Source organism: Electrophorus electricus, chromosome 7 (assembly GCF_013358815.1).
Source record: "Electrophorus electricus isolate fEleEle1 chromosome 7, fEleEle1.pri, whole genome shotgun sequence".
Lineage (NCBI taxonomy): Eukaryota > Metazoa > Chordata > Actinopteri > Gymnotiformes > Gymnotidae > Electrophorus > Electrophorus electricus.
Window position 1 is genome coordinate 19,580,227 of NC_049541.1, and position 23,952 is coordinate 19,604,178.

At 46.1% G+C, this 23,952-nt stretch overlaps 2 protein-coding genes across 17 annotated transcripts in view; one reads left to right on the forward strand and one right to left on the reverse strand.

The window, feature by feature from the left end:
- The first annotated feature begins 55 nt into the window (after window positions 1–55).
- optn (optineurin) lies at window positions 56–10,069 on the forward strand. Of its 3 annotated transcripts, none has more exons than XM_027020547.2 (14): window positions 56–143; window positions 756–927; window positions 1,081–1,271; window positions 1,507–1,662; window positions 1,785–1,852; window positions 2,167–2,298; window positions 3,025–3,154; window positions 3,296–3,411; window positions 4,296–4,445; window positions 4,839–4,923; window positions 5,370–5,525; window positions 5,611–5,753; window positions 5,846–5,928; window positions 6,587–10,069. In XM_027020547.2, exons 2-14 carry the CDS (start codon window positions 795–797, stop codon window positions 6,694–6,696), a joined length of 1,653 nt encoding a protein of 550 aa, XP_026876348.2. In that variant the 5' UTR covers window positions 56–143; window positions 756–794; the 3' UTR covers window positions 6,697–10,069. The 3 variants fall into 3 exon arrangements, with proteins under 3 accessions (XP_026876348.2, XP_026876347.2, XP_026876349.2); XM_027020546.2 differs by lacking the exon at window positions 56–143 and adding an exon at window positions 150–245; XM_027020548.2 differs by lacking the exon at window positions 56–143 and adding an exon at window positions 150–245 and having other exon boundaries at window positions 1,788–1,852.
- Window positions 10,070–12,510: 2,441 nt separating this feature from the next.
- The window catches only part of wnk1b (WNK lysine deficient protein kinase 1b), a 74,344-nt gene continuing 62,902 nt past the window's right edge, over window positions 12,511–23,952 (reverse strand). For 6 of the 14 annotated variants that reach the window (XM_027020545.2, XM_027020534.2, XM_027020540.2 and 3 more), the window contains 15 exons: window positions 23,708–23,815; window positions 23,359–23,413; window positions 23,102–23,248; window positions 21,842–22,953; window positions 21,189–21,269; window positions 20,463–20,549; window positions 20,038–20,074; window positions 19,832–19,896; window positions 19,189–19,661; window positions 18,816–19,018; window positions 18,464–18,664; window positions 17,517–17,609; window positions 16,045–16,086; window positions 13,663–13,880; window positions 12,511–13,210 (listed from right to left, as the gene is read on the reverse strand). In XM_027020545.2, the coding sequence (XP_026876346.2) occupies window positions 12,860–13,210; window positions 13,663–13,880; window positions 16,045–16,086; window positions 17,517–17,609; window positions 18,464–18,664; window positions 18,816–19,018; window positions 19,189–19,661; window positions 19,832–19,896; window positions 20,038–20,074; window positions 20,463–20,549; window positions 21,189–21,269; window positions 21,842–22,953; window positions 23,102–23,248; window positions 23,359–23,413; window positions 23,708–23,815 (3,273 nt within the window). In that variant the 3' untranslated portion in view covers window positions 12,511–12,859. Of the gene's footprint in view, window positions 13,211–13,662; window positions 13,881–14,139; window positions 14,192–16,044; window positions 16,087–17,516; window positions 17,610–18,463; window positions 18,665–18,815; window positions 19,019–19,188; window positions 19,662–19,831; window positions 19,897–20,037; window positions 20,075–20,462; window positions 20,550–21,188; window positions 21,270–21,841; window positions 22,954–23,101; window positions 23,249–23,358; window positions 23,414–23,707; window positions 23,816–23,952 lie in introns of all 14 variants that reach the window. The other 8 variants (XM_027020542.2, XM_027020541.2, XM_027020535.2 and 5 more) reach the window with 8 other exon arrangements.

The following is a 23,952-nucleotide window of genomic DNA, read 5'->3' on the forward strand; positions in this document are numbered from 1 at the left end:
CGTCTGCTGCGCAGGCATCTGCAGGAGACTGTACAGCAGTGGATCGCCCGGGCGTCGGTCACCCTGCGCTGCTTCGGCCCATCCGTATGGGGTGCAGATCTGATCATTTGAGCAGGTCGTGAATATTTCGGATACCGAGGAAGGTACGTCAAAAGCAGGAAACGCTGCACTTCAACAACTGGAAGTACGCAGGCATAAACAAAACCATAAGTAGATATTGTACTGTGGAGAACTAAAAACGGCAGGTAAATCGACGCCCTGTTTCCTTAAAGAAATACCAATAACGATGTTTACAACTGTTGCGTTAAATATGTCAGTGGTGGGACGCGCTACTATTTATAATAAAGTATTCTACGTACGTATGTCATGTTTTCTGCATTTTCTACACGAATGTCCAGGTAATGGCCTTTCTGGGAGTTAAATTAATGTACTGTCCCTGGCGGTAGTGCGTTTTCGATTAGGCTGGTTAATCAGAAACGAAAGTAAGTTTAAGACGGTAAAGCAGGACGTAGCCTGTGCTGTAACTCATTGCTCTTATCGGCGTCGTCTTTGTCAATCACTGGACGTCGACTCGCAACAGGTCATTTGCTACAATGGCACGAGCTGCCCTGTGGCGCACCTCGTTTCTGATCAGGTATTCGAGCATGCACAGGCCGTGAAAGCACCGCGGTTTGTTTGAGGGGGCAAGTCAACGGCATGGCCCATCGCGGTTTCACTTCTGTCGGTCGACTTTTAAACGTCTGCGTGCGTCCCAGGTCTTTCGCCTTTCGGAGGACAACCTGTAAGCTGGGAGGATGGCGTCTGGCTCGGCGATGGTGAACGGAGACGTCACGCACTCCCACGGGACCGCCGGGTCAGGCACATCCCACGTGGAGGAGACCCTTCAACAAATGAACGTTCTGATCAAGGAGAACACGGAACTGAAAGGTGGGTCTATCAGTGTGACCCATGTGTGTGTGCGCGCGCGCGCGCGCGCGCGCACACACACACACACACACACACACACACACACACACACACACACACACACACACACACACTCCACAACGTAGTATGAGCTTCTCTCTGGTTGAACCACAGAAGCCCTCAAGCAGACCAACATGTTGATGAAGGAGCGATTTGAGGGTCTGTCTGTCTGGAAGGAAAAGCAGAAGGAGGAGCGAGGCCTCTTGGAGAAGAATCTCCATGAGGCCCTGATGAGAGTGCGTGCACTGGACACGGAGAACCAACAGCTCAAGAAACAAGTCTTGGAACTGGAGGAAGGAGACGAGGTGAGTCACAATCATTTCTAATCATTTCTGATCGTCTCCATCCCGTTATTGAAACATCGGCACACGTGTTCTTGGTGTGCAGATTACATTGCATTAAGGTACAAAGCACTACAGATCTAAAAACCATTAGAGAATTAAAACCCTCTGAGGATGAGCATGGAGCTGATAGAAAAGACTTAACAGCAGCAACCTGAACCTTTTGAATGGCGTTTGGCGTGTTGGGCGTTGTGTACAGGTTGGAGGAGGTAGTATGCAGGCCAAGCTGGAGGCTCTGAGGAGCCAGATCACCCACCTGCAGGTGGAGAAGAGCGAACTGTTGGCCATGAACTCTGAACTGCAGCTGAAGATGGGCCCGTCGCCAGAAGACTCCTTCATCGAGATCCGCATCGCGGTAAAGCCACAAGCGCACAGACACGCCCGTCTGAAGAACAGCAATAAAATGTCTCACTGTTGATACCCTCACTCACATTGGTATTTGTGCACCACAAGCATTGTGACTCCTGTGTGTTCTAGCAGGAGAGTGAGATGAACGTGACCAAAGGTGTTCCTGTGGGTCCAGAGGATCACTCTGCACGCAGCACGTAGGTTGAATTCAGTCTTCAGCGCTGCCCTCAGGCCTGGAGACCTGCCCTGCAGGGGTCTATGCTTTCACCGCTCTGACACACGCGGTTGAATTTGTCCGGTAATTCATGCGCTCAGTTAAGTGTATTAGAACAGAGAACATTCACAAAGCTGAAGCATGTATGCACGGTGTGGGCTTTCCAGGCTGGCACAGAGCACCAGGCCTGTGAAGGCAACTGTTCTCAGCGTTCAGCAGATCTTTCGGCACCGTTAACCAGCTTGTATGATGGCAACACAGTGCATCTGAGCCGTGTGTGTGCACGTGCGTTCACAGGGGTCAGCCAGACATGGTGGCATCTCGGCTGGAGTCTGAGGAGCTGACTGTGAGTCAGCTTCTGCAGTCTCTCAGGAAGGAGGTTCAGTTGAAGGAGCAACTGTGCCTCCAGCTTCAGACTGCACAGACCAGGTAGACATGTACACCGACAGCCACCACCGTATCAACATACACACACCCACACACTCGTAACCATGGGAACACAGTGATTGGCCTGCTGAACTTGTATGAGTATTAAGATCAGTGAGACTGTGCCTGGCCTCCATAGTGAAACTATGGAGGCAGTAGGCTTTATTTATTCATATCATCTCTTACATCAGCCTGAGACCTGAAAGTAAGAATAACCGAAAGGTTGTGTCACAGTTGAATTTTGCCTCTTTGTCACTGTATAAAAAAATAAGTCAAATAATATAATTTTGAATACATCATATACCAATGGGCAACACATCAAATCGTGGCCCATAACAGCATACGTTCCTAAATATACAGTAGTTGCAGAAACAGGGATTACATATATGACTACATGTATGCATCATTACATGTATGACTGGCTGAAGAACAAAACAGAAATCATGTGAAGCCGAAAGATTGGGTTGAACACTAGAAGAGGTTGGTCTAGGGATGTCCACATGACGCTGTTGTTACATTCTGTCCACTGTTACTCTGGGAGAAGTACTAGCATTATTAGCTGATTGAAAAAAAGACGAACTTGGAAAATGTTATTTATTACACAAGTTATTAATTAGCCCACTGTATGGAAACACTAAATGGGAAAATTCTACTGTTAAATTTATTGGACTATGTGCAGGGAAGACTGATGGTTTTTGTCATAATCTATGGATGCACATTCGCTCGTAGAGTCGCAGAACTAGAGCTAAGAAAGCCAGTCACGGATGCTGGATCCCAGACGTCTGTGGCCTGTACACCTACAGCACCGGAGCCTGCTGTGGACAGTCAGAGCAGGGTCCCTCACGAAGACCCAGCCAAGGTTCCCACCACCCCAGCAAAGGGGACACCTCACACATGAAACACCTTATCTACTTGTGGATCTGCTGCTGGTGATGATGAAGATGTATGTGTAGATATATATATATATGTGTGTGTGTGTGTGTGTGTGTGTGTGTTCCAGTCGGCCTCTGAGGTGGAGAATCTGAAGGGGCAGATGATAAGTTTGTTTAACGAGTTACAGAAAGCTCAGAGTAAACTGGATGAGGCGGAGAACATGAAGAGGAACCTACAAGAGAGGTGCGCCATGCTAAACCGTCCCCCTGACTGCATGACCGTCGTTACAGTAAACAAAAACGACATGTATGACAAGTCGCCGGCAGAAATGTCTCACCTGCTACGGCACAACTCTCCCACATGTTAGGTTAGGCCAATTATTAATCAAGCAAGTAAAGTTTATTTATTTAGCATTTATTCCACACAAAAGTCACAAAGTGCTTTACAAAGTGAGTTCACAGAGATAACAAACAAAACAAGTTAAAAATGTTTAAAATGACAAATACAATAATAATAACAGTACAAGAACATAAAACAGAATACAGACCTGGAGCACTAGGTTTACTCAAATACCTGTTTAGAAATATACTTCTTCAACTGCAAATCTCATACACAGTCGCATTCCATCATTTTGGAGCAGTATCCTCAAATGCTCAATCTCCATGAGTCTTTAAACGAGTAAACGGAACATGTAAAAGACCTGGATCACCAGATCTAAGGGAGTCAGCTGATGCATGTAGACGGAGAAGGTAAGACACTTTGACGGGAGCCTGACCATGCAAAGCTCTAAAGGTGATGGTGAGAATCTTAAATTTAGTGAAGGGATTTTAATAAATGGGTAATATGGGATCATCTATTTGCCATAATAAGTAGTCTTGCTGCTGGGTTCTGAATTGCTTGCAAATGATTCAGAGCAGATCTATTAAGTGGAAAGAAAAAAAAGAAGAAAGTCAGCCCACAGTAATGACATCTCCAGCTCTCCACTTGAGACTACAGACCTCAACTTGCTAATGCTGCAGAAATGAAAAAAGCGAGATTTAGTGAAACTCTACACTCTATATGAGTGTTATTTAACGTGTCTGGATGGGCATGATCCCTGTGCGAATGGCGTGTGGCCCTGTGTGCAGGTGTAAGGACCTGGAGCAGGACGTGGGCACACTGAGGACCCAGCTGGGCGAGAGGCAGCAGGTGAAGGCTGAGAACGACCGCCTGAAGGTACAGCTGGAGAGCATGCAGGCAGCCAACAGGCTGGAGCAGAGAAAAACACAGGAGGAGAGGTCAGACCCACACCCCTCCGTCTCTTCTCCACATCCCTTTAACGCAACCAGCACTGCTTTCCACTGCTTTTGTATATTCATGCTTTTAACCATTTATAAACTTAATTTTACCGCTAAATCAAATTGAGGACAGTCTCTCCAACGGCTAAGATGGCTGTTTTTACCGTCCAGTTTCAGAATTCACACATCAGCATCAAAATGTGCATTAATGGCAACGTGACTGTGTAACACCTGACTGCACCATCATGTACATTCATCATTAATACATTTGACCCCTGAATGTGAACCACACTGCAGTGATCAGTCCAAGCTCTACTGCGGAGACCCTGACGTGCGACCAGAGTGATAACTCGTGCCTCCTCTCTCTCTCCCCATTTTTCTTGCTCCTGTCAGGAATAATCTGACACATCTGAAGGATGCTTACACCAAGCTGTTTGAAGATTATAATGAACTCAAGGATGAGAATAAGAAAAGAGAGGTGACCATCCACACTTACGTTCTCTTTGTGGAATAAATAATGCAAACTAACTAACTATATATGAAATGCAGATAGGAAATGGTTCCTGTCTCTTTCAACAAACTTTGCTCTTCACTGTAAGAGCCCTGGCTAATTTAAGAGTGATCACTGCTATCATTTATCATAACATATAACAGCAGTCCCTCAAGATGAAACTTGCTTTTGAGTTCTGTAAGGGGGGGGGCATATCCCAACATGTCTTTCTTCTTAGTGCCTCAGGAGTTTGTTTTTTTTTTTTGTACATATATGGGTACATAAGCAAATTAAATAAAACAAAATAAATTTGAGTATGAAAATTTGGAATTTTGTAGGACATAAGCCCAAAACAACTGGGTTTAAACTAGCATAGTGTCTGCATTGTTTTAATGTACAAAATACACATTTTATATGTTTTTTTTTTTTTTCAGGGTAGTGTATCACACGAGGAGTACAGTGAGCTCCAGGCCAGAACTGCTGCAGCAGAGCAGGCACTGGCAGACAAACAGAAGAAGATAGACGAGATGAGGCAAGAGCTCTTCCAAAAGGAACAAGAGCTGGAGACCATCTCTGTCTTTAAGGCCCAGGTACTACACGGGCGATATGTCGTGACTGGTGTTGATCTGTGTTGTTGGTTAGGAGGCTTATGTATGTGTGGGTGGGTGTGTGTAGGCAGAGGTGTATTCCTCAGATTTCTACGCAGAGCGAGCTGCCCGGGAGAAGATTCATGAGGAAAAGGAGCGTCTCGCTGCTCAGCTGGAGTTCGTCAGGAAGCAGAACTGCCAGCTGCAGGAAGAGATGGAGTCACTGGGCAGGTGGAGCCTTTTGTCTGTGTGTGTGTGTGCGTGTGTGATGTCATCCCCTACACCCCCACTTGAATAACACACCTGTTGTGTTCACAACGCAGGCAGTCCATGAATGAGATGCAGAGAAGACATGTGTCACTTGGGGCTAACGCAAGCGGCTCCTCCCCTCCGCAGGGAGGGAGAGGTAAACCACTACTGCTCCTCTCCACACACATGCACACGCTTAAAGGCAGATCTAAGGTGTTTCTGAGAGACGCTTGAATTTTCCACGCTCCAGGCCAGATTTCTTTATTTCACATCTGAACCACAACCAGGCAGTTCAGTAGTTATTTTATATCATGCAATATTTAAAGTTGTATAGCATAGATCAAACTTATGTTTCTACAATACATGTACTATTAACTAAGTTTTCTTTCTGTTGCTTGTAATGTTAAGAACTAATTCAGCAAATATGTTGAGTGGCCCTGAGTGGCTTCTGCAGTGGTAGCTCAATGATTAAGGTACTTGATTGGATGGTTCCTGGTTCAAGCCCCACCACTGCCAAGTTGCCACTGTTGGGGCCCCATAGCAAAAGCCCTTAACTCTCAATTGCTCAAATTGTACTCAGTCATAATTGTAAGTCGCTTTGGATAAAAGTGTCAGCTAAATGCCACAAATGTAAAATGTTCTGCAATGTATGTTTAGATTTTTCCTCCAATTTTATATTATAGGATACAAATCTTTAAAAAGCCGTTTTAGCCTTTATGTATAATAAAACACTTCTGTTAGCTTAGACTAAATTGTAAAAGCCAATGCCAAAGTGAAAGCATGAAGGCTCTAGGAAAACTCACTCTCTCCCACAGGTGACTGGCAGCACCAGGTGAACATTCCAGAGCATGCATGTCCCAAATGTCGGGAAGTCCTGCCTGATCTGGACACACTGCAGATCCACATCATGGACTGCATCATCTGAGCCAGTTGCCAGGAAACGAGAACAGCCAATGTGGATTCCGGCTTACAAGTATTCACTCAGTTTGGAGTACATGCTGGTCAGATCTGAGGACGCACTTAATACAATATAGAAATATAATGTAATCTGTCTAGAAGCTTCTACACATTTCTACATTTATTATAATAATGCTCCGCAGGTCTAATTAGTGTCATTAGCATTAGGGCAATTATTGTTAGGTAAAAGGAACAGAAGATACCATTATATTGTGGTAAATTTGCAAAGGTAGAAAATAAATGTCATATGCTTTTATATTTAATGAAGTGGGTTTGTTTAACTTCATAAATGCAGACAGATCCTTGCTTTGGAGAATTTAGATAGAAATGAAATCCACTGGTGTTTACATTAACAAACACTAGCTAGCCATTTAGTGCTGAAGTGAATACAGGCACCTCTGGTATGAAGGTCAGATAAAGCTTTAAAAGATGATTTTCTTGGTGCGTTTTTGTTTGTTTTTTAAACAAGGCACTTTACAGCAGTTCTGTGTTTTCAGAATATTTTAGGCAGGGTGTGGACCTGCCTAGCTAACAATAATGCTCAGTTGGTTGTTTTTGGGAGTTCATTACACCAATGTTGCTGTGGTATACATGTAACCTTTAATATGTAAATTCTGGGGGAAAAAAAAAACAGAAAAATTAAAATATTCTCAATCATTACACGCCTTGTGAAACCTTTCAAAATGTCTGACTTAACAGGTTCCGGCAGAATAGTAATCCACTTTTGCTGTTAAATACACACAGCAGGTAGTAAGGGGGGGAAAAACAAGAATGTTTCTATTAAACGCTGCTGGCCTCACTCGTGATGTGACTCAATATGTTAGAAAAGAAAAACAAAGGACATGACCAAAGGAACGGGGCAGCAAACAACGACCGTATTCACCATCTGATGTGTAGCAGAGCTGTGGTTAGGTTTGTGAACAGAAAGAAAAGCTTGAGCTGTGTTTTTGATGGGTATGTTAAGTTTCTCATACAATGTTAGCAAAGTTCATACTCTTCTGAAAGTTTGTGATCATTTGTGTCCGAGTGACCTCTTTGCTGCTGCATCTTTGTGTTTTGTGACCCGGTAGCTTGCCCTCTCTCCCAGAAGTCTACATTTTAATATACATTTTGTTGAATCGGCGTGCCCGTGCCATGTCGTCATGTCAGGTGTCCCAGCCACAGGTCCATGTGTGCTGCCATGTAAGAATCAGATGGCTACGTTACACTGGAAAGTCTGGCCCTTCTTTTATCTCATCTGTCAGAGATGGTACATCCACACCTCTCATCTGTATAAAAGGTCTGTTTCTACCTAGCTAAATACCACCAACATGGCTATGTGCTTAATTTAAAAAGCAAAACGATTTATTTAAATGACTGTCGTTTATTAAGTTTACAAATACAGTAACAAATTTTGTTTTATTGGAGCGCAAAGCGCAGTTTTATATGAAGCTTTAACAGCCTATACTTAGTGCAAAACATACAGTTAAATGCTGCCAATGATTCCCTACATATTTTTGTTTGGTTGTCATTTTTATCCAACTTTTTTTTTTCTTGTATAATGTTAAATAGTATGTGGAAAAACCACTGAACTGAAGTCACTGGATGACCTAGAGACACAACATTGCAAAACAAGATATCAGATAGTAGTACAAAACAAAATAACTTAATGACAGGTCAGTAGCATTAAGTAAACATATTGTTCTGGTTTTTTTTTTTCCACAGGAAATTTAAATGGAAAATAAAACATGTAACTGTTGTTTCATTCAAATTAATGCTTACGGGTTGGTGTGCGCACTTATGCATCAAGTACTTTGTGCCCAATGTAGCATGCAAGTTTTGTTTGGTGTTTGTTTATCCGCCCAGGAAGGTGAACAAGTTTATTATCTGAATGTTAGGTTGAGCATCGAATGGCAATTTCACATATCGGCACTTTTGCTAAACATTTTAAACAGGAAGGCAAAGGAATAAACAAATTTTAAAAAAAAGGCAAAAGGCAGAAAAACAACAACAACAAAAAAATGGTGTTGGAGCATAATGCATGTTTGAATTCAGTAACTTCTCCCAACTGTTGAAGTAAACCAGGGACATGGTTTCTAACCAATGAATCCCTATATATATTGATTGATTGCATATTCTGCACTGCAGCAACTAAATCGCTACGGTAAACAAGGTGCTCATTTTATGGAATGAGAGCAAATTACAAATGTCAAATTGGGAAATGGCACTCAAATGGTAGCTTTATACATTTCAATTAAACGTACAATAAATGGGGACTAAGAACTCTGATTTCAAGAATTTTGATTTGTTCACACAGTTTGAACTAACCAAACTAGTTTTCTAGACTTACAAGTAAAGCACTGAGCACAAAGTAAATAGTTAAAACAATAGTTTTGTTATTAAATATTGAAAGCACAATATATACCCACTCACAGACAGTAAACAGTTGATAATCTATTTTGTATAATTGGCTTAACGTGAACTTTTCTTGTACCAGAGGTTTAGATGCTAAGCGCTAAGTAAAAACATTTGTAATCTAACAGTCCTCATCAGCGATCAGTAGTTAAGATGACAAGGTGGAGTTCCACTAGGTTCACTGCTCTACAGTTTGCACTTGTAACATACGAAGTCCGACACCAACAGCTCGCGTCACCCTAAGGATTTCTACAGATGCTTAAATCAGGAGTTTTCTGCTCTATGTTAATTTGACTGGTGCACAGACACACATCCAGTAGACCAGTCTACTGCTACAGCTTTAACTGCATCCCAGGACTCAAACTAAACTAGGCGCACACAGCGTTTGGTTTTTGTTCCCCCTTCCCCCGGTCCTCTGTCTACACAGAGGACAGAAGACCACGGTGGAGACTGATCAGCTCTTTTTTCTTTATATTGCCTGTGGCAGGACGTGACGGATACTAAACAATCGAGAGAAGAATCTTCTGATCTGTATGAAAACGGAAAGGCAGTGTGCAAAAAAAAATGTGCACAGTAAAAAGAACTACAGGAGATGCAGGGCAGAGCGAATAAAGGGAAAAGAAGGCACTGGTAGATGAGCTGGGGACCTGCAGGGCAGCAGCGCCGTTTCCAAAGCCCTTGCAGAGCAGTGCGGCAGTCTTGTGTCGGTGCAGGGCAACCTAAAGCTCCGGCCCCCCAGTGCAGCTACTGAGCTGAACTTTGCAATACAATAATAGCAGGATGTCAGTCACATCTATAGACATCCACAGTGCAACATGCATCCAGAGAAATACGTCATCCACTTCATCTGCACACCATAGCACACTACTGAATGTAGTCACAACCAGTGAGACTGCTTAATCATTCATCTCTACCCTCTTAAAAAAAAACAAACAAAACAAAAAAAACCTAATTTACATCTTCAAACCATTCAACATGCTCCCTCCACACACTTGCGGTCTCTTCCGACTTTCCTCATCCGACTGCCCCTAGCTGGCGTCTCAATCGCCAGCACAAGACTGCCGCCCACGCTTTGCTTCTGGCCGTGTGGCATCCTCGCAGAGATAGGGTGCTGTGGTTTTGCAGGGAGCCTCAGGACATAACTGGGGGTCTCAGCCATGGCCTTGGAGTGCCAGAAATGCACACAAATTGTTTGGGTTCCTCAGCCTGGGCACCAGACCGTGTGCAGCATGTTTGCTTACCTCCTGCCTTACTGTCTGGCTGTATGTCTTGCTGCCTCACAATATAATTAGCAAGCACCTCGTGGACTGGATTAATGTGCGAAGCAGAATGAATCGCGGTCTATAAACGTGGTGTAGCAACTGCTCGCATGCCGACTACGCAGCCAAAAATGGCAAGAACACCAGCAAACACATGGATGTACTGCAGACATCCTGGGCTCTACAGGAAGCAGCAAGGCCCCAAACAGTGCGGTGTCATGGCAAACAGCTCGCAGCCCTGCGTGACACCACCCAATTATCTCCCGCCTTTGCGTTTGTGCAGCTCGTGTACAAGTGTCCAAGCTTCAGAACAGTTTGCGACCTCTTCTTACAAACAGTAAAATGTTAGGTCTTCAAATCATTTCGGTTTCAACCAAAGGTAAGAAAAGGGAAAAAGAAAAAAAACAAAAACCAAAAGACCACAGACTCTTCCTAACAATACAGCAATGTCCTGTTCAGTTCACATGCCCGTAATCCACAAAGGCACCAAGCATCTCCCCAACCTCAGCATCCAACTACGCCTCCCCTACCTCAGCATCCAACTACAACTATGCCTCCCCTACCTCAGCATACAACTACACCTCTCTTGCCTCGGCATCCAGCTACAACTACACCTGCCCTGCCTCATCATCCAACTACAAAGCAAAAAAGAAAAAACGCAAGGCACTAGAAACTCCAGGCGGCTCACTGGGCCCCGAGGGAAGGGAAAACAGACAGACTATTCAAGTATGTTAATCGAAACAATTTTACATTCACATTTATCTAATACAAAGAAATTACAAAGGGAAAAAAGGTTAAAGTGTCTCCAATAAGTTCTATATAAGGTAATAGCTAGCCTTACTTCACCTTTAAACTAATAGCAACAATCCTCCCAAGTCTGTCCTTTTCTACCTTTGTTTTAAACTAATGTTGTCCAACAACATTTATAATAATCACAGTGTTTCAACATCAAAAACTGATGGGTAAATACAGGTCCATACAGAACTCTTTTTTTTTTTCTTTTTTCCACACATACATACAATTGAAATCAACCTGTTTCTAAGAGGCCCCTAATGTGGTCATGATTATAAAAGCTGTTACATTAGTAATAGACAATAGAATTAAAGCTTTACTAGCCTTCAAGGCGGGATGCATGGAAGAACCAGCCTAACACCCCTGTTCAACTCAACCTCCATGTCACCTCCACCCGCCCCATCAACATCAACTGAAAATACTAGATACGGCATACCGGTAAACAGGAAAGAGATGAACGGAACACCACCTCTTTTTGTCTTTGAACACAGCGAGATGGGAAACTAATTTTTTTAGTCCTACGAGAGTAGGCAAAAAATACTGGGTGGTAAAAAAAAAAAAAGGAAGGTGGCTTTACACATGTCCGTTCCTTCTGTGGAGAGTGTGTGTGTGTGTGTGTGTGTGTGTGTGTGTGTGTGTGTGTGTGTGTGTGTGTGTGTGTGTGCGCGCTTGCATGCGTGCGTGCATGGCCTTAGCACACACCAAAATCCCCACTGCAATGTAACCAAATTTAAAATCATAACCAAATTAATAATAATAAGAAGAAAACAAACAAAGAAAACCAACAAAAAAAAAAAACAACAACACATTTTCTCTACCGAAGGCCACTTTCTGCATTTTAAATGGGCTTTGTTTCATTTAACTATTGTTATTGCATTACTACATGGCATCAGAGCAGATACTGGAGTGGCAGCAGGTTTGTAATGGAGAGATGGGGCGTGCTGTACAGCCATCAGGACGCGCTCTCATGTCCTCTCTTCCACTAGTAGTACTCACTAGGTTCCAGAGACCACAACTGATCACGGAGGGTTATGAAAGAGAGTGAATCAGTCAACTGAGGGGCATGTCGATAGACTGGGAAGGGACAGGTTGACTTGCATTCCCTGTGAGGTCAGTAAGCTACATCCCAACACAGACCAACCCCTTGGTAAACCCTGCTACAGTCTGCTCTGAAGCAAACACTCAGGGCAGTCAGCCAAAGAAACTATGACTACATACATTTAAGAAGATTTTAACAAGAACATCTCTCACAACCTTCTTTGGCCACTTTACATTGCACTCTCTCACATTCACTCTCTCTCCATGCGATGGTTTGTTATTCACCCCCCCCCCCCCCATGTCTGTCAGAATGCAGGAGTGATCAGAAGTCCCTAGGAGGGAGAAGCAAGTGTTTGTGTGTGTGTGGGTGTGTGGGTGTGTATATATATATATATAACCCCTGACCTCTCCTTAGACAAACTCTCACATTGGCTCTCCTCTCTCCAGTCTCTCTTAAACTCTTGTGCTAGCCCCTTTTAGAAGTCAGAGTCTGCACAGCTGCAAGACAGACCAACCCATGTACCCAAGCGCACGCTCAGGTCACTACTGGTCTGCACATCTCTGTCCTCCTCTCTCGCTGCACTCACCTCTAAGCACCCACCCCACCAGCCCAGACTCACGGACGCCTAGCACTGGCTAAGGCCGCCCCTACGTGGTCCTTAGGTTGGGCCCTCCCGGATTGCTGACTGACTTTTGCAAAGTGCTGAGGTGGAAGGCAGGCAGGGCGGCTGGATTCGGGGGGAACTGGCCCAGGGGCTGCGAGGCTGTCAGCAGACCCACCGCCTGGGTGTGCACAGCTGAGCCGCCAACCCATGGGCCACTGTAAGGCGTGGAGGGGTAGCCGTACTGAAGCGGAGGGCACAGGGATCCCTTACGAGGTGCCAGAGAGGTAGCGGGGGTGTTGGGCACAGACGTGTGGCTGCTCAGAGATGATGTGACGCTGGGACACAGCTGGCCTGGAGCGGAGAACTTCCGGCCTATGCTGGTAGGAGGGATCATCTAAGGAGGGAAATTACAAACATTAGTGTCACTGGTTTTGTCCTGACACAGAGACACACGCACACACACCACTATACCAGACTGAGACGCCTTGTACTGTCTTCTTGTGTGGACATTCAGCATTCTGCATTCAGCAGAACTAGAAGGCTACACTGCACCGTTTCCTCGTTTTTCGTGACCTAACACAAAACCCATGCACTGCAGCACTGATCTGACACACCTAATCCAGTTCATCAAGGCCTTCAGTAACACCTGGAGATCACAGCCAGATGTGCTGGAAGTATACGTTGCAGGGTGGTAGATCTCCAGTACTAAAACGTTGGGCATGTCATAGTCTCATATCATAGCTGTGGTAGTAGTAACGTCACAGTGTCTTACGTCACAGCTATGGTGGTAGTTATGTCACAGTCTCATATCATAGCTGTGGTGGGAGTTGCATCACAGTCTCTTACGTCAAAGCTGTGGCCCTGAGATGGGCCCTGCTGTTGGGGTTTGGATCCTCTCTTGCCATGGGACAGGTTCATGGCATCCCTGGCCCAGTTGTCCACCAACTTGTGCAGATCGTCTGTGAACGTGCCCTTGCGACTCTGTGGTGCTGTGGTGGGCGGTTGGGTTTGAGTCTGGCACTGGCCCAACCCAGGTCCACTCACTGTGTTGGTGCTGCTCGTCCCTGATGGAATAAGGAGAGAGGGAGAGAAGACAGAAAGAGTGTGAGTCGTTCGTGTGCATTCCATTGAAAATGTGCTGTACTAATAATCTGACCACACACACACACACACACACACACACACACACACACACACACACACACACACACACACACACACACACACACACACAATGTCCAGGTGTACATGTATATTTTCATATACATATCACTTCATATGTGTATGGTAATAGTCATGACCGAGAGGGGCCTTAGAGAGCACCTGGAAGTCCGCTCTGAGGCTAAAGGGGCATTTTTATCTCTCTGACTCCAGCCTGAAAAACAGGGCACGGTGAAAGAGTTATGACACCAGTGTCTACGTTTCCGTCAAAGCACAACCATGGAGTGTTACTCTACTCTTTGTTAGGCTTCAGAGTCACAGCTTCCATGGAAGGGCTGCTGCAGTGTTTTTTTATGACGTTAGGGGGCGCCAAAGAGCAATGAATGGCAATGGCTGTCATCAAGGGTTCACTGCATTAACCTTAAACTGATGACAAGTTTAAAATGGATCCTTGCAATTAAAATGGTATTCATTTAAATGTTTTGTTTCAGAAAACAAGGTTTTCCTCTGACAAGTCTGTCCACAAACACTAAGGTATTGCATCTAGATTAGCATTAGTGGTTCATTTTATATACATTTATGTATGTATGTATACAGAATGTGTGAAAATAGGATGAAAAGAATACTTAGGAACAGTCAATTAATATCCTGATAAAAGAAGTACTACATTCAATTATGGCACTCTGTCTCAAAACCTTTAGCTGTATGTACAAAAAGCCAACACTAATGTATTAATTATATTGATCATATGTGGTCATCAGAACAAGTACCTTGGCTTCCAAGACATGTCTGAGGATAACTATCACATGCAAGCCAACTGCCCTGTCTTATTGTCCATGTCAGTGAGTGCATGAGGCGTCGATGCATTTGTGGAAAAAAGGAAAAGAATACAAAAGAAGTAGAGCAAATGAAAGCAAAATAATGAAATCAGTGTTGTTGTTTTTCTGAATGAAAACCTGGTGCATGGTTTGGAAACAAAGAATCTGAAGATCTGCTTCCACTGCAGGACAAAAACCTCCATCAGTAGAAAGCAGAGACAGAAGAGTGAAGACTGCACCAAGCCTGATGCACCAGGGGAATTCTGGGGGATGGAGTCAAGAGCAAAGCCATGCTTTAGAGGGAGAAGTGTGAGAGGAAAGCTGCACGTCCAGCTTGACTTCAGCATTTTACTGGATGACTTCCATTCACTTTGCATTGATTCCACAATGTCCATAGCTCTATAGACTGGCTGGAGCACTTCCGGGAGGGTTCTGGGTGGTAGCGGTTTACTGGATTTTACTTGAGACGTTAGTTGCTCAACCCATGTTGAGCAATTTGACAGAGTGCAAAAAAGTCTAATGGACGAGGAATTGCATCTTAACAGGATAAAGTGGATGTGCAGAGAGGAGAATCTGTCTTCAGGAGATAAGGGACAGTATAGGGAGATGGGTAGTGAGGGGTTAAATGGGCTAGACGGTAATAAGACGAGGGCCCAGCCTGGACTATTCTGAATGCATTAGCCACCCCGCTGTGGCAGAGACTGGAGGCTGGTCACAGGGAGGTGTGTGCCAGAGTACTGGGGCAACAGAAAGGACGGACGGACGGACGGACGGACGCGCGCACGCACACACACACACACACACACACACACACACACACACACACACACGGCAGATGTGAAATAGGACTCTTGAATTCCAAACAGCAGTAGAAATTTGCATCACCAAGTCGTCCATGGTGATGGAGGGACATCACAGAGAACAACGTTTCAGATTCAGATGGCGATACATGACGGACACTGGTGAGGAGAGGCTGGTTCTGGTTCACTCCGAGATTAATCTGACAGGCTACATTTACAGCACATGAATGGGTCATCAGGACAGGGAAATGCTCAAGTCAGCCCATGAGCTTAGCAGTGCCTAGCACCTCAAGCTTTTAACAAGCCACAGAAACACACACGCGCGAGCACGTGCGCATACAGGGCATGGAAGAACGAGAGGAATGGAAAGAGTGCAGGAGTGAGAAGGAGGAGGAGGACGCGGAGGAGAGGAAGAGGACGGGATGTAAAAAAGAGAGAGAGATAATTACTACAGAGCTGGTTGCAGGGACACACTTTTTTCACCATCTTCCCTGAAGCGTGGAGAGAGGCGTGGGATTGGAGAGAGTCAGCGTTAAAAGTCACTCCACTTCCAACACAATGCAATACAGGGAGTGCATATTCGCACATCACCCTAGAACTACGCGCAAGCCCTCCCTGCTGCTACAGCCCTCCCTTCAGAGAGTAGTGAAAGAGTACAGAGGGAACGGGGCCAAGCACCAGCAGGGCCGTCTCTCAACCACTTAAGCTCTGGCACCCCACAGGAAGAGGAGCCTTCTCTTATTTTGCTTCTTTACGTCTGAGCAAAAGACGTGATTGCAACGGAAGACTGCTCTGTGCGGACAGACTGCTTCTGTAGGAAGGGACCTGTGTTTGCTTTATGGGCTTCAAGTTGGAACAAGGCAGAAAGACAGGAATAGGCAGGCGAGAGAGAGAGTGAGAGCGCGAGCGAGAGAGAGAGAGAGAGAGGGAGAGAGAGAGGGAGAGAGAGAGAGAGAAAAAACTACTCTGCCTGGTAAAGCCTCACGTGTTAACAGAGGTCCATAAACTGGTGGCTGTTGGGTGCATTTTGTATGGCCTTCGATAGCAGCAATACATCATAAAACAATCACGTCATAATAAGCAAAAAATAAATAAAATAAAATAAAAAGCAGAAAAACTCATCCTTCAACTAAATGGGCCTCACATTCAACCAATGGCAAGAAAAATCATCACCAGCAAAGCGTCACAGCGATAAGATATTTATACGTTCTTGGAATGTAAAAATTCATTTGCACAAATACTGAACATATTTGTAATGTGCAGAGATGTTCCTAAAGGAATCCGTTTAAATAAGGGGGAAAAAAATTTAACATTAATCGATGAGAACAGTTTAGTGAATGTGTTCAATGGCAAAGGAAACTCATGTGGCAGGGGTCAAAGTGTTTGTAGTGTTTGAATTAGGTCCCCTGCGGATTTGTGAGGAGGGGTAAATAAATGATGGGTTTAGTTCAGGATTTAGGAAGCAGCCATGTTGGAGGGGCACTGGAAGTCAGTGTGGGGTCATGGATGGTGCAGGCACAGGAAGGCCAAAGATTGGCTGGAGCCCTTCTTCAATACTGTTAGCAGTGTGATGTCTAAGGTAAAAAATAGTTCAGCCAAAAATATTTTTCTTCATCTCCACAGCAAACTAACCCAGAAAATATTTGTTTCTCAGGGGCTAGCTATTAAAAATAAGCCCCTCCCTTCATTTAGTAAACTACAAGAAATTTGAATATCTAAAAAAATGCCCCATGATGAACACATGCCTAAAAAGTTTAACATTATTAACATTATATTACAAATGTGGAATGTAAGCATTAAATCTGAACATGATATTTAGTGGTACAATGTTGGTCATTTTGAGATGGTGCCCATCAGAAAGGCTCCCAAGCGAAAAGAAAATGAAAGTGTGGGAAAGAGACAAAAGGAAAGCGTTACACACAAAGAGCCAAGCACGGCGTACTCAGAAAACGGGTCCTTCTGCCACCTGGTTTGAAGGTCACTCTCTCCGACCCACAGCTGAACTTTACACAGCCTGTGGCACAAAAAAGGGGAAGAGAGAGAGAGAGAAAAACGAAAGAAAGATACAAAAAAAAAGAGAGGGAGGAGGAGATGTACACAAATACACAGTAAGAATGGAAACAGAGGTCAGTGAGCCATGAGTTCCAGAGAGAGAGAGAGAGAGAGAGAGAGAGAGATGACAAAGAAGAGGTGAGCACAGAACTACACAGCACAGTGGCAGAGACTAGCAACAGCACTCCCTGCAGAGTGGCCTCTGCAGTGCAGCATCAGCCACAACAAAGCAGACGCTGAGCGTCATCAGAAAAGAAAAGAAGTTGACTAACATCAAGCTGAGATTTACAGCCCCAGTGTCAGCATTAACAGATAAATCAAACCCCATTGACGCACATGTGCATCAGTGTGTACTGCAAAGTGTATTGTAAATGCAACGTGGTTACTATGGTTACATAAAAGGTCCCATTTATTATGGAGTAAACAACTGGTAACAAGGTCAAAGCATGTGGAAAGACAGGGACGGCCCAAACAGTAAAATAGGAGGGGTAGGAAAATGAAGTCTCCATTTAGAAACTTTAGCACACAACGTCAGTTAAACACCAAGTTAAATCTTATTGTATTAAACGTTTTGTAGTATTTTCTACACTGATTTATTTGACTTGGAAGAAACTTGACTTTCAGAACTTAAAAAAAGAACTCTGGACTTTTCAGGCCATATTCACATAAAAAAAACCCAAAAAAAACAACAACCGGGATGTTTAAACCCCAAAACAGTATTTCATTTTGACATTGCTGTCGCAAAGCTTGTTAGAAGACAGCACGAGGACAGATAGTGGCACCGTGTGAGGGTTTGACTACGTGAGGGGAGGTCACCTTGCGTGAGGACGCAGAGGCTGGGCGCAGAGAGTGTGGCGTCGCTGGTGTAAGCAGAGTACAGGTTGTCACTGGAGGGCGAGGCCTTGAAGGACGGCAGCATGGGGTTGCTGCCTGTGTCCACCACGTTCCCAGGGGCCAGGAATGGCTGCTGGGCCGGGTACACAGCTGGGGCGCTCTGCGCCGATAAAGTGCTGCTGGCTGTGGCCCAAACACACGCAGAGAAAGAGAACATGAATGAGAGCGATAGAGAAGTTGGTTATTCACAAGTCAGGCCATCATTCTTCATTCAACGAGCCAGACTGGGAAGAGTATTGCTGCAGGGCAGCAGTGGTAAGGCACGGGGACGTACCAGGCTGCACTGGGCTCTTGCTGCCCTGAGAGCTGCCACGACTGGACTTGCTACTTTTGCTCTTAGCGGGTCGCCGTCTGCGGCCTGCCGGGTTCAGTACAGGTGGGTTCACCGTGGTGGGTGGGACTTTCCCCATCCGGGCAAAAAGGGCTTCGATCTCCTCTTTCTGCCGTGTGTACAGGGCCTGACTCTCCATCATGTGTCTGATAACACAGTGACAAGTTACAAATTATTGAAGGGGGGGAGCGGAAAAGAAAAAGAAAAACTCCTTCACAGAGGGTCATTTCATTAAATATGAAGCTCTACAAAGCGTTTAAAGCTATCTGACTGCAGTCCTACTAGAATGCGTGAATGGTGAAGGAAAGGAACCTACTTCTCTCGCAGTTTACCGACTTCTCGCTTGAAGTCTTCATCCTCAAACTCGGAGTCATTATCGCTGCTGAAGTAGGAGTTGAAGGAGTTGTTCAGGCTGGCCAGGCTCCTGCTTTCAGGGCTGGGGGCGGGGCCATTGCCCACACAGGGAGGGGCCTTGAGCTGGGGATCTGGTGATGGTGACGCCTGTGGAGGTAGGGGTTCGTCCGGGGCGCGGCTGACCGAGAAGCGGCCCACCTTGGTGTCGGCTCTGGTGGTGACCTGGAAGCGGCCGATGGAAGTAGGTGGCGGGGAGGTAGAGGCCCCGTGGCTAGGCGAAGTGATGGGGAGGCCGTCCCTCTGGTCTACTCCTGGCTCCCCAAGAGGAGACAGAGCTCTGTTCAGTGTGTTCTCTGGGCTGGAGAGAGTCGAGGAGGAAGAGTCACAGGAGGTGGTGGGGGGCTGCAGGGAAGACTCGTCAGCTGCCACAGACACCTTGAAGCGGAGAGGGAGAAAGACAACAAGCAGTTTTTCTACACACTAGAAAAAAAAAAAAGGGAACTGTCAATATTGGTGTGACCCTCTTACATATCAAGTGAAAATTAATGTAATGGCAGGCAAACAATGGGGAAATATGGAGCAAAGGCTGCTAAAGTCATTACTACCTGAAATCGGCCCAGTCTGAAGCCACCCGGAGCACCTACTGGTTCCCCATCCAGAGAAACTGGAACTGTAATTGTCAAAGGGGGGGGAGATACAGAATAGTAAAACAATTATATCTTAAATGATGAAATAACTTTTTCCTCTACAATTCCCACAAACAAAAACTGACTTATTTCAAGTGTCACTCATTATTAAAGGAAGCACCCACCTGACTGTGCTCCAGCAGTCATCCCCGTGTAGCAGGACTACAGAGGAAAGAGAGACACACACACGTGGGCATGTATACCAACACACACAAATGCACTGGCACAAGACACTGCTACACATGGACATTTGCTATTGCATATCCTGCATAGGCAGAACTTGCTGAACAAGGTCAAAGCTGAAATCTGATATAAAAAGATTCAAGTGATCTTGATAGGCGCATCTATCAAAATTATGACATAGGAGGGACATTTCAGGACATTTTGCCTTTGCTAAAATCAAAACTATCCATTAGAATTGGATCAGTCTTAACAAGAATTGTTTTTCAGTTATTTGACATTTGTCTTAGTGAAACATCTGGTCATCATGCTAGTTGTTATGCAAATGAAATACATTATATACAGCAGTGTGTGCAAGTGTGTGGTATACCTGATGTGTGACAGTGCTGACAGACACAGTCTCTGGACTTAGAGCTCTTCTCAGCTGGGCGTCCAGATCCTCCAGAGGCTGCTGTGACTGAGAGACAACCCGGTTCACTAATTAGTCCACTTAGGCACAAAGTCCACACACAAACACACAGACACAGGCACACAGCAGGAGGAAAGTATCCAATAAGCTTTTTTTCCCCCTGTAAGCCAGGGGTCTTCTGGCCTTTTGCTGGGTAAATATAGAGCTCTGTTCCAATCAGTAAGCTTCTCTTTCCCTCGTCATAATTGGTCTTGTATTCAGGATTCTCCAAGACCATTTGCACTAGATGGTTCGGAGCCAAGAACCACTCATGGAGGCCCAAGATTTCAAAAGCAATGGATCAAAAACAATATCCTTGAAATGAAGGGCAAAACTATTCCCTTACCTTCCTTCAGGATGGAGAGATTGAAACAGAGACCCAGAGGGAGCAGCCAGAGTTAATGAGAATCACAGGACATGCTCTTAATGTTAATGGGGTGCACAATAAAGCCATGCCACCCACTGACCCTGATACGGATCTGATTAGAAATCTCTCATGTCTCGCTTGTTTCTCAGGAAACAGGAATGAAGAGATACCCAGTTAGGGGGGTGGAGGGGCAGGTGGTTGGAAAAGGGTGGTCTGAGGTTACCAGAAAAGACAAACAGCAGAGATGGACAGAAGTACTCAGAAAGAGAAGAGAAATGCACCTGAGTTAGACAAGGTCCGGGGAAGGGCGCTGGGTATTCTGTGGGTGGCGTGCCGGCCTGCTCGGAGCCGACAGGCAACACCTGACGAGACGAAGATGAAGATCAAACCATGGCACTTTGCCACAGGGTGCTAGCAGAGAGGCTAGTGCGTCACCTACAGGCCTACTGAAACACCTGCACCTTGTGTTTCCGCATGTGTTTACTCTTTAGAGCAGAGATGCCCAGCTCTGGTCCTGGAGCTCAACCACCCTGCAGAGTTTAGTCCCACAGCTAATCGAACACAGCTGACCAAGGCAGCTGAGGCCTTTAATAGTATGTGAATATTAAAGACAGACTTGTTTGGAGTTAAACTCTGTATGGTAGCAGATCTCTAGTTGAACTGAACTGAACCCATATAAGAACATACAATCATACAATAAACGAAAGGTCACGTGTATCATATCTGTTGTATACAAGCAATGGCCATGCGTTAAATGTGTTAAACAGTATAAAATAGCCTTCATTCCGCAGGATGTTAGTGGTTCTAGTGGATGAGGTTAACAAAGGTTTGCAGAGAAAGGAGAGAAGATTTCAATTTGAGTGATGTCAACACCTACTACACACAATATGCCTAACTAACAATAACTGGATACTCTGACCACTCCCTCACTTACCGGTACCCTTGCCAACGCCGTTTTGGATGGCGTGCTCTGGCCGTAGCTCGTAGGTGTGGCGGTGGTGCCTGGGGTGGCCATTGGGGAGCCCGCTGGCTGTCCAGCGAATCCCAGTGGCAGGCTAGATGGTGGGAGGGGTGGGCCGGAGGTGGCAGAGCTGGTCGGAGAGGATGTGCCGGGTCCGGTGGGCTCAGTGACACCGGTATCGGCCTGGGCTGAGGGTGGACCCGAGCCCAGGTCCATGAAGAGGGAGCGAAGCTTCTTGTCCAGTGCGTGTATGTCATCGATGCCGGGGCCCTTGCCCTGGGGGTCGGCCTCGCACTCAGCGCAGTGGGCGTGGCTCTGATTGGGCATTGTGGAGGGCTGGGGTTGGCTATGCACCAGTGTGGGCTGGACCACGGGGATGCTGGTGGTGACCGGCTGCAGTCCGGGCACCTGGGGCAGGGGGGCTACGGCCGGGACAGGGCCGCCTGTGCTAGGGTTGCTGGTGGGGGCGATTTGGGGCGTTTGGACGGCTGTGGTGGGGACCGCGACTGGGGTGAGCTGGTTTGGGATGGAAGGGATAGGGGGCTGCTCGGTGACTGGCCCAGAAAGGGAATTCACGTTGCTTATGATGGAAGCAGGGTGGGGGAGAGGGGCTGTGCTGCTGGGCACTGCAGTACTGATGGCAGCCTGCAGGGGCAGTGTAGGCTGGGGGAAAGAGGCTGGAGGGACCATAGCAGCCACACTGGTAGAGACAGGAGGGGACAGCATAGGTGGCGGAGCAGTCATGCTAGTCACTGTGGAGATGGCAGTCTGACTAACAGGCAGAGGAGTCTGAGAGCTGGGCAGGGAGGACACTAAAGTAGGAGGAGGAGAGGAGGAGGGGACTGACCCAGGAGGGAGGCCAGCGGTGGCAGGTGGCTCAGAGACCTGTGCTGGAGGGGAAAGCACACCTGTGGAGGAGGCAGGCAGGGGGCTGGCTGCAGGCTGCAGCGGGGTCAGGCAGGGGTGGAGGATAGGGGGCGCTGTGCTGGGTCCAGGGTCATACTGGCTGTGGCGGAGCTCAGAAAAGGCCTGCTGCAGACTGAGTGCAGAAGCAGACTGAGACAGACCCAGGCCTGCCACTGAAGCTGCAGACACACACACACACACACACACACACACACACACACACAAAGTGATTAAATTAAAATAGCATATGGTTGCCCAACCACTCCAAAAGGACAACATCCTGACAGCATTCTTCCATGTGTAACACTGAGCATGCTCTGTGTGTACCTGGTGCAGGCTGCTCCAGGAGGGGGGCCCCGGTGGTCGGGGTGGTACATAAGAAGGGCTCCTTCAGCCTAGACTCGGGCACGGGGCTGACAATGAACCTGCGGCCCGCCGAGTGCACCACCTGTGTGGTGGCACCTCCACTAGCACCTGAGTGGATGGAGAGTACACTCCAGGGTTCACTTTCAACACCCCATTTTAACAAAGGGAAGAGAGAGTGAGGTGCACTGCAGAAAAGGGCTGGCAGTGTGGGTTTCTACCTGACTGGAGAGGTGTGTATACAACTGGTATCTGCTGTTCAGGGTTGATCACAGCCTGGAGAGCAAGAATAAGAAGGAAAGAGGTAGGCATCACTGGCTGAAAAAATATTAAACAGTATTCATAGATAAATCTGTCATGTCTCAGTCGCAAACATCCAAGAACAGAAGGGCCACTCCAAGACTAGGCCAGAGTTCACAAACAATGAACTGAATTACACTGTTCCGTTCAGTGACTCCCACTAATTGCTTAAATGCAAAGTACCAGATTGAGCTTAAGGCAGGAGATATTTCGAGTGTACTGCTCCGTAAGACCATGCAGCTGGTGTTGAAGATGTTTTGGGAGTCATACCTGGCTTCCCTCCCTCTCGAGTCCTCGCTCATCTGCAGTTTCGATGACCTCTCGCACCTGCTCAATGAACGACTCTCGCTCACTCTCCAGAATAAACTCGCTCTCAACCTGGAGAGTTCACAGAGGAAAGCAAAAGCATGCATCAAGCACGGATGGAACATGCATCTCAGTACATAAAGATGTAAGAGAGTAAGCATTAGAGGGCAGACCATCCTCCTGATATGGAAAAACAAACAAAAAAAACA